This window comes from Trachemys scripta, chromosome 23, assembly GCF_013100865.1.
Source record: "Trachemys scripta elegans isolate TJP31775 chromosome 23, CAS_Tse_1.0, whole genome shotgun sequence".
Lineage (NCBI taxonomy): Eukaryota > Metazoa > Chordata > Testudines > Emydidae > Trachemys > Trachemys scripta.
The window spans coordinates 11,159,024-11,174,476 of record NC_048320.1 but is presented as its reverse complement, the minus strand read 5'-3'; the positions used below and the strand labels follow the sequence as shown (position 1 = coordinate 11,174,476).

The 15,453-nt window shown below is 56.6% G+C and overlaps 2 protein-coding genes across 4 annotated transcripts; one reads left to right on the top strand and one right to left on the bottom strand.

The window, feature by feature from the left end:
• Positions 1 to 8: 8 nt before the first annotated feature.
• Positions 9 to 6,813, top strand: LRRC46 (leucine rich repeat containing 46). Its single transcript, XM_034756062.1, has 8 exons — positions 9 to 254; positions 531 to 633; positions 1,121 to 1,229; positions 2,500 to 2,546; positions 3,090 to 3,199; positions 4,690 to 4,759; positions 5,779 to 5,951; positions 6,319 to 6,813. Exons 1-8 carry the CDS (start codon positions 245 to 247, stop codon positions 6,723 to 6,725), a joined length of 1,029 nt encoding a protein of 342 aa, XP_034611953.1. The 5' UTR covers positions 9 to 244; the 3' UTR covers positions 6,726 to 6,813.
• On the bottom strand, positions 6,791 to 13,188 carry SCRN2 (secernin 2). Of its 3 annotated transcripts, none has more exons than XM_034756058.1 (9): positions 13,074 to 13,188; positions 11,759 to 11,937; positions 11,432 to 11,613; positions 10,950 to 11,149; positions 10,150 to 10,365; positions 9,670 to 9,835; positions 8,831 to 9,011; positions 8,314 to 8,483; positions 6,791 to 7,602 (listed from the first exon to the last, which is right to left on the bottom strand). In XM_034756058.1, the coding sequence occupies exons 2-8, from the start codon at positions 11,930 to 11,932 to the stop codon at positions 8,325 to 8,327; spliced, it is 1,278 nt and encodes a 425-aa protein (XP_034611949.1). In that variant the 5' UTR covers positions 11,933 to 11,937; positions 13,074 to 13,188; the 3' UTR covers positions 6,791 to 7,602; positions 8,314 to 8,324. The 3 variants fall into 3 exon arrangements, with proteins under 3 accessions (XP_034611949.1, XP_034611951.1, XP_034611952.1); XM_034756060.1 differs by having other exon boundaries at positions 6,791 to 7,536; XM_034756061.1 differs by lacking the exon at positions 13,074 to 13,188 and adding an exon at positions 13,026 to 13,045.
• Between the last annotated feature and the right edge of the window lie 2,265 nt (positions 13,189 to 15,453).

Below are 15,453 nucleotides of genomic sequence, written 5' to 3'. Positions count from 1 at the left end.
CCCTGGGGATCCCCCCAGCCCAGGCTCTGCCCCCCAACCCCTTCCTGGAGGCTCCTATCTCGGGTCCCTGTCCCCTCAGCCCTGCCTTCACACAGAGTGGCAGAGTTACCCTGAGCAGCTCTCCCCCCTCATCCCCCCCATCCTCACATCCCCATTCCTATGACTGTGGCCAGCTGAGTTGGGGACTGGGGTACAGGGGCCACGTGTCCCCTCCCTCTCCAGGCTGGCGAACCTGCCAGAGGCCATGCCCAGGGGTGAGTGATCCGTGCAATGGGATCTCCCGCTGCAGCAGAGCACCGTTGCCCTCGAGGGCGGGGCTGTGGGTGAGAGGAGGTTGCATGCAGAGATGCAGATGGGGGCGGGGGTCAGGGTGGAAAACCCCCCCTCCCATATATAGCACTGTCAGGAGTTTTTCACTGTGATTAACCAAGGCCTGCTCCCAATGCAGTCCAAGGCCAAACTCCCATTGACATTGCTGAGAGCAGGATCAGGGGCCCTGAGTGAATGTGGATCCCTGTGTTTGCTTCCAGACCTTCAGCAGAGCCCCGCAGAGGAAGGGAGGAGCATCACTGACTCTCTCATCGCCCAGAGAAACCTGTCCTGCCCTGCAGAAAAAGAGACCCCAGAGAGCATGTGAGTGTCTGATCGCTGCTGAAATGGGATGTCCAGGATCAAAGAAGGGGAGTCCCTTGAAATGAGGGATGGGTGGGCACCCTAGAACCTAGCAGATGGGAAGGGGATGTAATGATACTCCCTAGCTCTTACATAGCACTTTTCGGCAGTAGATCGCAAAGGATTTTTCAAAGGACGTCAGTATTATTATCCTCATTTTACAGATGGGGAAACCGAGGCACAGAGGTAGTGACTTGAGACACACACGGTAATGGGAGATCACCCTAATTACTAAGCGCATCTGGTTGCTTTGCTCCTGCCACGACCCAGCAGGTCTGTGATTGAAAATAAAGTTGTAGCTTTATTAAAGGGAACTGAAGATTGCTCTCCCAGCAGTCTGCGATCCTTCATTGTGGAGGGGCTCTCGGAAGGATCTCCTTTGCTCTTGGATTCCAGCAACACCCACAATATGGCTACACAAAATTGTTCTGAACGCCTTTCTCCGTAGATCCAAGGCCTTGGCGTCGCTGCTCACCATCCGCTTGGACAGGGAGAACATTTGCGCTATCAGTAACCTGCAGGGTCTGAGAGAGGTCCGCAGTCTCTACCTGCAAGAGGTAAAGCGCTTAGCATGCTCTTTAACATGATCTGTCTCTCAGGCTGGGAGATAGCACCCCCTGGAGATGAGCTCTGTTTTTTCACAGCAGCCAAACTTCGCCCACCACAGTAAATTCCACTATAAGCAAGAACATACTTTGGCTTTGAAATAAGATCAGACTCTTTCCTCTGCAAGCAGTTTCTTGAGAATGCTTTGTGTTGGGGAGGGACACCCCGAGGGTGAGAAACAGAGACAATGGCAGGTGTGTTAGACCCAGATTTTATTTTTTTAAGTATGTACTATTAATAGAAAAGTTTGAGATATAAAAAAAAAAAAATCCCTGAACACGGTTTTGTGTTTTGATTTAAACATTTCCCTACAGCAACGGCCACCTAACCATCACAGCCTTGTCACCGATAAGAACATTTCAGGTTTTAAAAATCTGCCTTTTAAATTGACCTTTAAAAGAGCTCCCTTTGGATTAATAAAGAACGGACTGGTGCTCTGGCTTCAGCCATCTGGCAAGTCGAGCTAAGACCATGTACATGTACAGGCCCCACGCCTGCAATGGGATCCCTGCATGCAGCCCCCTGCAGATCCCATTGATTTGGGGATCCATTTGTGCAGCTCTGATTGCAGGATTGGGGTCTTGGGGCTGGTCTGCACTGGGATCTTACATCGGCTTAGCTTCGTCTCTCTGAGGTGTGAAAAATCCACCCCCTGGGAGATGTAGCTATGCCGACCTAATCCCTGGTGTAGACAGTGCTGGGCCAACGGAAGAATTCTTCTGAGGAAAGCTACACATGCACGTAAAGGCTTGCAGGGGCTGAGTGATTCCTATGGAAAGGTTCCTTGTTCGGGAAGCTGGGCAAATCTAACCTGATTAACACTCGACCACCTCACGTGTGTGTTTCACGCCTGATCGTTCTGACTGGAGATTCTGCTCCCATAGTCTGATTTTTGGCAAGTTATTCTTTCCTTTGTATTCTCCCCACCCCTGCTCCTTATAAATCTGAGAACTGTTTCCCAGAAGGAAGCATGCTGTGGAAGAGCCAACACAGGACTACGACTCGGGGAGTTCTGCGTTATAATCTCAGCCTTGCCCCTTATTTGCTTTGTGACCTTGAACAAGTCTTTCACTACCTCAGTTTCCCTCATCTGTAAAATAATACTTGCCCAGCTAACTGTCGGGGGAACTCCCAGGTCTAGTTAATATTTGTTCAGCGCTTTGAACACGTGAAGTGCCATTGTTCGTTTTCGTTTAGTCAAGAAATCATTTCATTTTTCAGAACCAAATTGAGACCATTGAGAATCTCAGCTGCCTTCCCTACCTCCGGTAAGTAGGGTTCTTTACACACGCTCTCTGTACAGTGAATCGGGTCATTAACAGCAGCCGTTGCACTGCAGCTGTAGTGGGGTATGAATTTCCCAAACGCGGGTGTGGCAATCAGAAGAGAACACCGGCTTTTCCTCAGGGAGGAGTGAGGATTGAGTGTAGTTAGTGACATCAGCAGCCTCATGGCAGTTTAACCCTAAGAACTTGGCCCCGGTTCTCTGGCACACAGGACTTTGCCCTCCGGTTTTAAGTTTTCGGGCACAAATCCAAAGTAAATGCTTCTGGCTTTAGTGACACGACTGTCTCTGTCTTTTGGCCCCCTTTCATTCCCACTGAAGTCAACGGCAGTTTTGCCATTGACTTCAGCACGAATTGGAGCAGGTCCTTTGAGATCAGCACAAGCTCTGTCTCACCTCGCACAAGAGCACAATACAGGTTTGATCAGATATAGTCCCCGCTGCGGAAGTCCCCAGCCTCTGTGGTTCCCCTTTGCATTCACTGACACAGCTTCTTCCACCCCACCCCACCCCTCCTGCCCTGCAGGTTTCTCTCACTGGCTGGGAACCGCGTCCGGGTAGTGGAGAACCTCCGGGACCTGCGACAACTGCAGTTCCTGGACCTGTCGCAGAACCGGATCGAGACACTGGACCCTGGTAGGAGCGGTACAGGCAGCAGTCTCTGCTGGACAGGCTCAGACACACGCAGTTGGCTGCTCTTCTGTGCCTTCTCCTGCCTATTCCTCATTGCTCTTAACATGCTTTGAGGGCGGCCGCATCTCAATAACTGGGCACATCCCTAGCCTTGTCCAGCCAAGGTGCCAAAGCAGGAATAAACCAAGACTCCCACCCTGATTACCGCTGCCCTGTTCTAACCACTAATGCACCCCCCTCCCAGACTTGGGAATAGGATTGAGGAGCTCTGCTTACCAGTGCCCTGCACTAACCACTAGACTACCGTCCTTCCCTGACTTGAGAATAGGACCCAGGAGTTCTGATCTCAAGTGCCCTGGTTTAATCACTAGACCACACTCCCATTTCTTTCCCTAACGAGTCTCTTTTCCGTTTGACAAATATTTTCCTCCTCTGCGAGAGCAGCAACCATTCTTGTCTTGCCTTCGGTTAACTCCCTCTTTTGTGCACCAACAACACGAGCAGGGATACGCACCGATGTGGGAAAAACACATGCCGATTGGCCAGGGAGCTCGCACGTATGTCTCCTGCCACAAGAGCAGCTTCTTTAAAAAGCAAGAACTGTGTGTTCGAGTGAAGGAATTCTTTATGCTGTTGTGAATCCAGCTAACATGCGACATCACATTCCAACAGTCCTACGACGTAGTCTGTCCTTGGCCGGGTTTCTAAGCTACAGCCCAATAGGCCGTCACGTTTTTCCATGAAACTGCAGTGTCCTCGTTAAAGCGCTGATTCAGCAGAGCCCCAAAGCATGTGTTTTAAGTCCCATGGACTTCAATGACCCTGAACACATACTTTGCTGAATCAGAGCTTAAAAGTTTCTTTTCAGTTTCATTTGGGCAGGAAGCAGATAAGGGACGGCCACGGCCAATCGTGTGGCCTTCTAACTCTTAGGCACAGTAGCCACGTCCCATGCGCTCTGCTTTTCAAAAACAAAGCTACACGCAGATTAATGACAAATCCATCTGGGTGTTCCCAGGGCGAAGTGCGGAATGAAACACTCTCCGGGCAGAAAGCTATTCTACAATTTGCCTCTTCCGTCCAGAGCAGGCCTCTAGTAATATGCACCGATGTGGGAAAATCACGTGCAGATCGGCCTCTAGTTTGTGGCAGGGAGACATGAGCAAGGGAACGTGGGTTTTTAAAGCTTAACGATGTAGTTGCAGGATACTGGGAATCAGGACTCCTGGGTTCTATCACACAATCGCGGTGTGATTTTGAGAAAGTCACCCCCGTGCCTCAGTTTTCCCCGCTGTGAAAGGGAATTGATACTCCCCTACCTCCAAGAGGTATTGTGAGGCTTCATTAATGCTTGTAAAGTTCTCCGAGAGCTCCAGAGCAGAGAGGGGTGGAGGGGTTTCAGTGGACCTGCAGCCTATCCGCTCATCCACTTACTTAGCAGCCAAAGCTCAGATTTGCTCCCTCACCTTCTTTCTTCCCTTTGGTCTGTGCAGATGAGCTGCCCCGGACCCTCCGCATCCTGAACTTATCGGGAAACAGGTGCACCCACCAAAATGGCTACAGGTGAGAGAGAGTGCGCGAAATCTCCCCTCCTCTGAGTCTCACGGGCGAGAACTAAAGCCCAGCTCCTCAAAGATCACTCCAGTGGGCGTTAAGCACCTAATTACCTCAGAGGACCTGGACCCAAGCACCTAATCCTGCTTCTCTTACACAAGTGTCTCCAGGACAGGCTGGGTGTTGCTAAACTGGCTCAGGCTAGCTCTGTACCTTCAATGGGAGACCCTCTAAGGATACACTTAAGCATCACAAGGAATGCGGTTATTTAGATAGGCTCCAAACTGCCACTGAAATCAATGGAAGTCTGGAGCCTGAATGCCTCAGAGCATGTGGGCCACAGAGCCCAGAGTGGCGGGCAAGACTTTGCCCCCAAAGGGTTCCCCCATACCGAGATGCAGGGGCAAGGGAGGTAATGAACAAGCCCAGGATTGAGTGGCGACAACTGGTGAGCGGCTCCTTCCTTCCATGAGTTGTTTTTTGTTGGCTTATTGTTGTGTCATTTTTGTGTTTGTGCCGTCTGCTGCTCTGCCTTCCAGCAAGGTGAGATCTTTAAAGGCTTCCCCCAGCGGTGGCCAGGTATTGAGGCCTGCCCCCTATAGCAGCTCCCACGTCAGAGCTGGGGGAGGTGGTGGCACATTATTTCCCATGTCAGTTCTGACCCCGTGCCTCATGGTGGTGCTAGGAGGGGCTATATCTCCATCTTACCCTCTCCAGGTCACTAAAGACCCCATGGCGTATTTTGCAGGAGCCCAGGATATTAAATGGGTGTCCTCCCTAAACACCAACTTGAGTAATTCCCTTCGGCCTCCCTAAATTCTTCCCCATCTGCAATTTCAACTGGATAGCAGAATTGGCACTTTCTGCCCAAAGCTGTTATATCGAGTTATCCCTGTTCACTGCTGTGTTCCACCCCAGAGGTAGCTGCATTGCAGCAACACTTAGCATGAGCCAGTGTGTGTTTGTGTGGTCAAAGCACTTTAGGATCCTCGGCGTTGGAAGGCACAATATCTTTTTGGTCCTTCCAGAGAGTTGGTGCTCAGGGCCTTGCCCCATCTCATGAAGTTGGACACCCAGCTTATCCCCAGCTGGAGGGACCCTGACCCAACGGAGGAAGAGGAGGGAGCTTCTGATGACAGTGACTCTGAGGAAGATGATGATGATGTCCCTGAGCTGACTGGTCCTTTCAGTGCAGACAAAGGTGATCAAGCTGCTGCTATCAGCTATATGACCAGATTCTGTTCTTGGTACATGAGTAAATTCAGATGAAGTCCCCTGCGCCTGGATTTGCACAGGCCTGACAACAGGGTTGGGCTGTGTGCGTGAATACCAGTGCTGGTGAAAGGGGCCGATCTGACAGTCCTCCCCTTCCAAAGATGGGGGGAAAACCCTCTGCTCTGCAGCACTCCTCGGGATCCTAGCTGAGGGCTACACACACCATGTTCCCATATCACCACCAGGGGGACCCTGTGCCGTAACACACAGGAGCCAGTTTAATGAGCCTGCCCCACTGGTCTGCTGGCTGCAGAGGGGGACCGCTCTAACTTTTCCCACTCTCCCCCCCGCAGAGTTCTTTGCAGGCCTCCGCCAGGAGCTGGCTGGCCGCTCACAGAGGAGGAGGCAGGAGGCGCTGAGCGAACACCAGGCCCGGCTGGAGGAGCTCACAGAGCGACAGAGACTGATGCAGCCGCCAGGAGATCTGTGCCCAGGAAGCCGGGAGGGCCGCCTGGCACCCAGCCCAGCGGAGGAGGGAGCTGCAGGAGGGAGATCGCCAGCCCCTGGGCTGTGTGAGCCGCACCCCAACCCCAAGTCGGGATCTCGGCTGCTTTCTCTACCGAAGGCAGGAGGCTCTGCGAGGTCTGGCACCCCACGCACTGGCGGGCAGAGCAAGCGCGGGAGCGGGGCCCGCCTCAAGCCCCCGAAAGGGGAGGCTTCCACCCCAGTTAAAACTGCACCCAGAGCAGCAAAGAAGTGACTGACGCCCAGCCAGCCCCCGCTGACCGCGCCGGCCCGGACAAAACAGCACAGTGGCGCTTGTGATTGAAACGTAAAACCTCTTTATTCCACCTCAGTCTGCCTGCCTGTGGGCTTCTGTCCTGCGCTCCCTGGCGGGGGTGGGGCTAGCCCTGCGCAGCATCCCAGCTCTGTACAGGATACGTAGGTGGGGAAAGTGACTCGAACGAGGTCCCTCGGTGAGTCAGAGAACCCAGCTGTCCTGTGCTCTAACCATTAGGCCGTGTTGCCTCTTAGGAAGAAGCAAGGTGGGCCCTGGTTAGGGTGACCAGACAGCAAATGTGAAAAATCGGGATGGGGGTGGGGGGGTAATAGGAGCCTATATAAGAAAAAGACCCAAAAATCGGGACTGTCCCTATAAAATCGGGACATCTGGTCACCTAGCCCTGGTAACCCAGCCACCAAATTCAGCTCCATCTAGCTAGCTGAGGCTCTCCCCTTCCCGGTCCCACGGAGCTCAGGCCTGGTCAAACTGCTGAAGCCTCCGCTGGAGCTCTGGACTCTTCAGGGGAGTGACAACTCGTGCTAGGAAAGGAGCGGCAGGCGCCCGCCCGTTCCCGAGGAGGGCTGTCCACAGCTACAGGCTGGGCAATGCCAGGCGGAGGGTCCAGAGAGGGCACCATGCCAGAGCAATAATCCCGGTGGCGCAAAGCCACTTCCAGTCCAGTTCACGCAGCCGGAGAGAACGTGAGGTTAGGAATCAGGAGCGGAGCAGACGGGGCGGCAGCAGCAGCGGGAATTAAGGTTTTCCTGTGCCTTTGAAATGCTCCCCGCTGAAAGGAAAGCAGGGGAGAGAAGCGAACAGAGCAATCTCCAGACAGGGTAGGGCAGGCGGGGCTCTGAAACAAACCAAGTGGGAGGGGGTGTCCTTTCACCAGCGGCCGGGGGTAGCCAGAAGGTGGACCATGGCTCAGCCACACCTATTCTCCTCTTTCTGAGGGTGCAGCACAAGAAGACCACACGCCCCAGAATGCAATGCTCTGCCTTGCTTTGAGCAACCCAGTTATGTTGCATAGTGGACCCTGTAGTCTCTATGGGCCATATATCTCTGTTAAGGATGAAGGAGCGTCAGGTTCCCAAGAGGGCGACGACATCCCAGTGACTGATCAGCGTAACCCATCTGTGACGGGCTTCCCCAATCCCATAAATACATGGGGCTGTTCCGGGCTGACGCTCTCCCAGTCAGTGGCACACCGACCGTCCCCTTAGGGACAGGTATTAGACCACAATGTTGTGCCCTTCACGTGGCTACTGGGCCATGTGGATACAATGCCACACTGGAGCCTTTGCTCCATTTCATTCCAGGCCGCGGCCCAGAGCGGCTCTGCCTAGGACGGGGATATTAATGAGCACAGAGGCAAGGGGGCAGCCAGTGTTGCATGGAGACAAGGAAACCAGTGCAGACAATACCCCAAAATGGACCTGCAGTCAGGGGGCACCAGGCAAAATCAAGGGATCCCCATAGAGATCAGAGGGGTGCAGCCCACAATCCATGAACTCTGCAGCATCTTTCTCCTTCCCCTACCCCCCCCCCCCCCCCTGAAACCCACCTGCCTCGGGCTTATTTGTAGAACTTGATTTCTGTGTCCACACAGTCAAACAAGAGGTCAGCCAGCTCCTCCGGGTCCAGCGTGATACCACTGGCCAGCATTTCCTTCATGGCCTCCAGGCCCTGCCTCTCCAGATCTTGCATGGTCTGTTGGAGCTTCTGGCCCTGCTCCTGTGGGACAGGGTCAGTGGAGACGAGAGAGATGTAGAGACACATACAGCCTAAGCCACTACTTATGGGGATGGTGTAGATCTGGAGTGAGTCCAGAGTCTAGTTCCATCCTCTCCACCTCACAGAAACACTCCGCTGATCTCAGACAGCCCAACCCAAATCCTCCCACTGTACTGCTGGGAACTCTGCAGCCCAACTGGCTCCCAAGAGAGAACCCCAGAGCCCCTGGGAAAGCTCCCAGGGCTGGGGTGATAGGGAGTTAGTGCCAGGCGAGGCCATCAGAAGCCTTGCTCAGCATTTGAGAGGGAAGCAGAACCCCAGGGTACAAGCCCAGGGCATTCAGTTACCTGGTTAGTCTCCATGAGATCCAGTGCTGCCTGATGTGCCCGGTAGAGCTGGTGTCTCCGATCAACTCTGCTCTGAAATCGAGGGACCTTCTGGACGGGGTCCTTGTCACCGAAGCTCGGAGACATCGCCTGTAGGACCGGAGTCACGTTGGCGACGAAGATGAAGGGCTTGAATATGGACCTGCCCGGGCAGGAGAGGGGGCACAGAGACTGTTAGGGGTGTCTCTACAGCCCCACAACATCCTTGCTGAGACGTTCCCCGGCAAAGTGGGTTTCGGCCAGAGGTTGCCGGGAATCTGCCTCCTGCCCACCGGGGAAGCAAACAGCAGGACGCTAGCACTGCCAGGTTTCAAACCAAACGCCTGCTCTGCAGGTGAGCGGGGGCGCCCCAGGCACCGACCCAGCAGAGGGGCAATGGGGCCGGATGCTATTAGGGCAGTGAAGGTGACTCGGCTGGGACGCTGTCGGGTTCCCCATTTAAGCCTCGATCCCTGAGCTCTCAGCGACTTCCCGTGGGCTGACCCCTGGATTCTCACTGAACCAATCCCAGGTCAGTCTCCACCCGGGATCCCCCTCAGACATCTGCAATGGGCACTCGGCAGATGGTTCTACTGCTGCTGGGCAAGGGCTCTCGTGATGTTAATGTGCAAACAAAGGGCCCGATCCTGCCACAGGCCAAGCGTCCTCAGGGAAGTTGCTGGTGGTTGAGGCCCCTCAGCACCTTAGACACGACAGGCCTGTTTAATTTTCCCACCCTGTCTTCTCCCAGCCTCCTCCGACAGCCGGGAGCCTGGGGCTTTCCAAGCACGGCAGGCCCCTTAGGCAGCACTGGTACTGACCTGGAAGGGTCGGGCGTGGCTGTGAAGAAATGCACGCAGGGCAAGGCGGGGTCCTGGGGGAGGATGGACACCATGCTCCCCGTGGTGCAGAAGCCCTCCGAGTCCACGCAGATCCCACTGGCCTTGTCCCGCAGGATGGCCATGATGGTCTCCGCCGTGATGCGGCCTAGCAACAGCAGGGGGAAAGAGCTGGAAGATCAATGGGTACGTAACCACGGGGAGGGGGACCAGTTCGTGCTCCCCATCGACCAGCAGCAGCTTAGGTCACCATATTTGTGGCCAATGAGATGAGACCAAGTGGTTGTTGGATGATCCAGAGAGATGCCTCTCCTGATTGCTAGGTGATGCCCCTGTCAACCAACTGCTCCCATCCCATTGGCCAGGAAGATACTGAGCAGCCAGGAGTCTGGCTTTGATCCTTCACGTGGATGGTAACGGGATGAGACACCACATTGGCACAGCCCCATCCCCTGCACCCACCTGCATGCTGCTGCAGTAGCTCCTTGCCAGCGCAGTACCGGGCCTTGGCCGCCTCCATCCGCACGGGCTGGTGGGTCAGAGAGAAGACCTGGGTGAAGTTGAACTCCCCATCCCCGCTCCACCAGCCCTGGCTCTGGGCGTGGCGTCTCAGCCCTGCGTGCTCGGCGGTGATCTCCGTGCCAATGCTCAGCTGGTTGGAGATATTCCGGGTCCCTTCTGCAACAAGACATGGCTTTGGTTAAAAGGGATTGTACCAGTGGGAATGCAGCCATGAAGGCTGCCAGCCTGCATCCTTCCCAAGACCTGACACCTCCATCCACCAATACAGCAGAGGCAGGAGCAAGGCAAGGGTCCGGGAAACCGCCTGACCCAGAGAGACACCTCTCTAGGAGTGAGCATAAGAGTCAAATCGCCATGGCCTGCTCAATCCTTGGCCTTTTTGCTGGCATCACAAATGAGGAGGCTGTGATGCAAACTGGGCTGAGACCCACCAAACTCATCACACCGGCCGCCAAAGGCAGCAGATGGGAACAAAGTTTGGTAAGCAGCAGCCTCGGCTGGACTAGAACTGGTCGGCAAGAGGTGCAAGGCTCCACGTTTATCTGAGCTGTCCAGTCCCCTACGTCCCAGATCAGCTCTCAGTAGGACTTTTCTTTCATCCATCCCCGTGCAGACAACATCCCTGCTGAGACTGGACTAGCAGCTCCCACACAGCACCTCCTGCTGGGACTGCAGTAACAGAGCTCCCTTACTCCCCACGATGCAGGACTTCCGCCTCCCCGGGTATTCTCACTGCTCACCTCTGATCCTCTGGGCTGCCCAGTACCGGCCGGCTGTCTCCAGCACCCAGGCTTCGGTGCGGTCCGCCAGCAGGAAGGTGTTGTGATAAATGAAAGGGGTCGGCTCCTCCTTGCAGCTTCCGCCCTGGCCGTAGCGCTCCAGCAAAGCCGTGATGGCCTGCAGGGCTTCATGAGCCGACCTGCCTCTCTCCAAACCCAGCCTGCGGCAAACAGAGCAGCTTTGGAGAGGGGGTGGTGGGGGGAGACATGGATCTGCGCTCTTCCCCTCTCCAGGCACAAGCCCAGAGGATCGCCCCAGCACATCCAGAGAACTACCGGGGGGGCAAACAAGTGCGGGCAGCGGGCAGCTGCCACAGGACGGAGCCGGGCAGTTCAAAACATCAGATCACAGCCCAACGGAGGGGGTTGGACTCAACACGTCCAGCTAATCAGAAGGTGGCAACACTCCATAGCACCTGTCTCCCATGCCCGGCAACTCTCACCTGACCAAGTCCATGCCCAGCAGGGCCTCCTCCTCCCCAACAGGCTCCTTGGTCCACACCCCTTCGTTCCCAATGCAGACGCCATGCTCATTGGCTCCCATCTCGGCGCCCCACAGCCAGGCCGGGCGGCTCAGAATCACCGCGTGGGTCCTCTCTGCCTGCTCAACCTCTATGTACGTGCACTAGGAGGGCAGGGGAGAGAAAGCACACACGCCTGGGTTGTGGACCTTCAACAAAGGGGGTTCCCTCTCCTTAATACAGGGGCTCAGATCCCCATCTCTTCCGCCCAGAACTGGGTCCCCCCTCCCCGGCACATCGTCTGCTCACCTTGAGTTTTGCCCCCCTGACATAGGTTGCAGCAGGGAGATAGACGACTTCCTGGACCTCATCTCTAGGCCGGTCTGAATTTTTGCCAAAGATCACGGCCCGGGAGGCGGTGGCTGGAGGGAGAGCGACGAAGCAGTCGCAGGAGGAGGGCGCGGGGCGGTTCTGCTCGGCCATCCCAGCTAAGAAGAAACAAGGTGAGTCAGGGTCACCCACTCTCAGCCACTTCTCAAGTGGGTCTCCCTGCCCAGCGCTCGAGCCAGCCATCGGCACCCTTCACAGTGGAGTCCCAGGGCATCCCCTACCATGTCCTCCCGGAATCAGTTCACCCACCCAGGTGCCTCGCGCTGATTCCAAGGCCACCTGCTGAGGCCGGGAATGCCGCCGTGATGCGCTGGCACAGGGCGGGTGAGCGCCTGGCACAGGGCGGGTGAGCGCCTGGCACAGGCCAGCCACGCTCAGGGCGGCTGGGGACTTCTCCTGCCACGGGTGACGTCCTCTCCCAATTTTGCACCTCTAGCTGGGTCACCCCCTCCGGCCAACCCCCCGGGCCCGGGGATCATGTGGTCAGAGGTGGAGGAGGGCGGCTTATTCCTCCACCGCTCTGGAAAGAAAACCCCGGCGGAGGGGTAGAAGTGACGGGGGCGCAGGAGCTCAGCCCAGTCGAGCAGCTCAGGCCTGTGGCTGAGGCTTGTCCCACGCGGAAGGCGGAGCTCAGCTGCCAAAGGGGATTTGACCCCCCTACCCTCGTCGCAGCCCTTCTGGGAACAGCTCCCCGGCCGCCCTTTGCCAACAGGGGCTGCCAGGCAGACTGGCTGGATCCAGGCCAGCTGGGACCGAAAAACAAAGGCTATTTTGACGGGGATTAAAAACATTTCAGATTAAACTGTCAGAGCAGAGAGGCCCTAGGGGGACACCCCCCTCGACACAGACCCAAGCCCAGGGACAGCAGGGCCCACTGGCCACAGCATGCCAATGGATCAGACCTATCTCCCTCTCTGCAGCCCCCCCCCCCCACGCCTGCATTGCACGGGACTGGGGGGGACTCCCCGCACCAACACCCACACCCGCCTGCATTGCACGGGCCTGGGGGGGGCTCCCTGCACCACCACCCACACCCGCCTGCATTGCACGGGCCTGGGGGGGTCTCCCCACACCACCACCCACACCCGCCTGCATTGCACGGGCCTGCGGGGCCTCCCCTCCGCATTGTATGGGCCTGCGGGGTCTCCCCGCCTGCATTGCACGGGCCTGAGGGGTCTCCCCGTACCCCTCCCCACGCCTGCATTGCACGGGCCTGGGGGGCGGGTGTCCCCACCTGTCCAGCCTGGCTCTGCGCCCCCCGCCGCCGGGACCTTCCGCGGCTCGGAGCTGGCAGCGGCGGCGCCCTGTGGCCGGAGGCTGCTAAGGCAGGAGCCGGGGAGGGGGGGGGGGAGCAGTAACGTTCCTGCCCCCCCCGGACGGGGACTTGAACCAGGACCTCACCCCTGGCTGGACCGGCCCGGAGCTGGAGCAAACCGCACCGCTAGGAGGTGCCCTTGCGCCCTGCTCCTCCTGGCCCGGATCAGACCCATACCCCCGGCTCCGGAGGAACTCAGGCTATAGACTGGCTGGGAGTCCCCTAACACATCCCCTAGGGAATGAATGGGGTCCCCTGGCTAACACCCCCCCCCCATGGACTTAACGGGGGTTCCGTTAGCTAATACCCCCTTTTAGGAATGAATGGGGGGACCCTGGCTAACACCCCCCCATGGACTGAACGGGGGTTCCCCTAGCTAATACCCCCTTTTAGGAATGAATGGGGGGACCCTGGCTAACACCCTCCCCCCATGGACTGAACTGGGGTTCTATCGATTACCCCCTTTTAGGAATGAACGGGGGTCCCCCTAGCTAACATCCTCCCCCCATGGGACGGGATGGGCTCTCTTCGCTTAAATCCATTTGCCAGCCAGCTCTCCTCCTTTTGCGAGGTCAGGGCAGTTGCACCTGCCGGAGAGACCTGCTTTCTCTTACTCCTTTGTGCCATTTGCTTTTCCTGTCTCACCCCTTCCACTCCCCCGCACGCCTCTCCGGGGTCGGTCGCACGCGTCGTGCACACCCCGGATCAGTGCAAGCAAGTTACACTCGCTTGACACACCTGCTTCCTAGCCAGCTGACACCGGCTTTGTAACTCACACCCTGGGTGAAATCCCTCCCGGGGCCGCTTGGCGACCGGATGGGAACGGCACCCTCCCACGACAGGCCTGAACGGGGCCCAGGGAAACGCGGGAAAGTGGCCAGAGTATCACAAACAAGAGGGCGAGGAGGAGAAAGTGAGAGAGACACTCCCCGGAGAGTTGGAGTCACTCGCTCCCTGGCCGACTCCCTGCATGGGCTCCTGTTGCTTCATCCCAGGGTCCCCTGCTCGCAGACCGGTTCTGCCAGGCTCGGGTTCCCTCCGGCATCTGCTCCGCGTCGTAGGCCGGAAACGCCAGCCAGGGCTGCAGCAGGAGACGAGTCTGCTCCCTGATTGCTGGCCCCCTTTGAGGTCAATGCAGCAGGCCTAGCCCCACGCAGAGCCCAACTGGGGGATCCCCGAGTGGTTCTGCCTTGGGGAAGGTGTGTGTGGGTGGGGAGAGATGGCACAATCTCTGCTCAGGCCTCTTCTAGGCCCGTCCTGTGAGTAACGAGGGGAAGGGGGCTGCAATCTACAGTTCAGGCTCCCACCGCCCCTTTCTCTGAGGGTCACAACACCTTGATCAGTCATGACTCATCCAAGCATCTTTAATGTTGCAACGGACAGATAGAGAGATGTAGGAGTCAGCCAGATCTGCCCTGGGGGCGGGGGTGGGGGGTCCATGACCTGCCAGGTCAAAGGGCATCTGGGGGTGGGGTGACCAGCTGCCTGCTACCCCCCCCCCCCAATCTTATGGGGACTAGGGAGTCACCCAGGCTTTGGCTGGGCTGTGGCCTGGCCAGAGCCCCCATTTGAAGAGTTGAAGGGAAAAAGGCTCCAGCCGTAGAAAGCGGGATCTAGAGAGGAAATGCCTGAGCCGTGCCCAGACAGGCCGTTCCAGGCGCGGACGCCCCCTTCCTCCTCCCCGCTCACGTTTGGAAATCTTCGGCTAGGAGGGGGGGAAAATGCTTCCAAAATTACATTGTCCAATAGCCCCTGTCTCTGGCTGTGCATGGAATTGTGTCTCTTGGAGCGGACATAAAGCAAAGGTCTTCACTAATTGTTGTCATTTTTACAAGAGGTGGGGTGTTCAAACCCCCTTGTCCTGGCCAAATTACACGCAGGGTAATTACATTCTACCCCCTTAAATTCTCCCCTGCTATTTCAATTGGTTATTGCAGTATGGTGGTGGTGTGCGCTGTTAAACCAGCTGCAGCATTCCACCCCAGAAGCAGCCGCATTTCAGTGGCAGGTAAAGTGAGCCCTGTGTCTAAAGCACATTGACGTCCTTCAGGATGAAAAGCAACATTGTTACTAGGGTTCAGCAGGAATATTATTTATTCCAGGCTAGCAAAACCGGCACCGAAATTTGCCAGCCCATGCACAAAAATTGACTCAGCGCGAGAGTGCCAAAAATGGGATTGGTCAACAAAGAGACTTTGTGTGGCTGTCAAACATAGGTCAGGTGCTCAAGGTAAACTGAACTTTGCGAGGCTGACTTATTCTAGAGACACGGTGATTATCACTCATAGGAGGCGCCAAT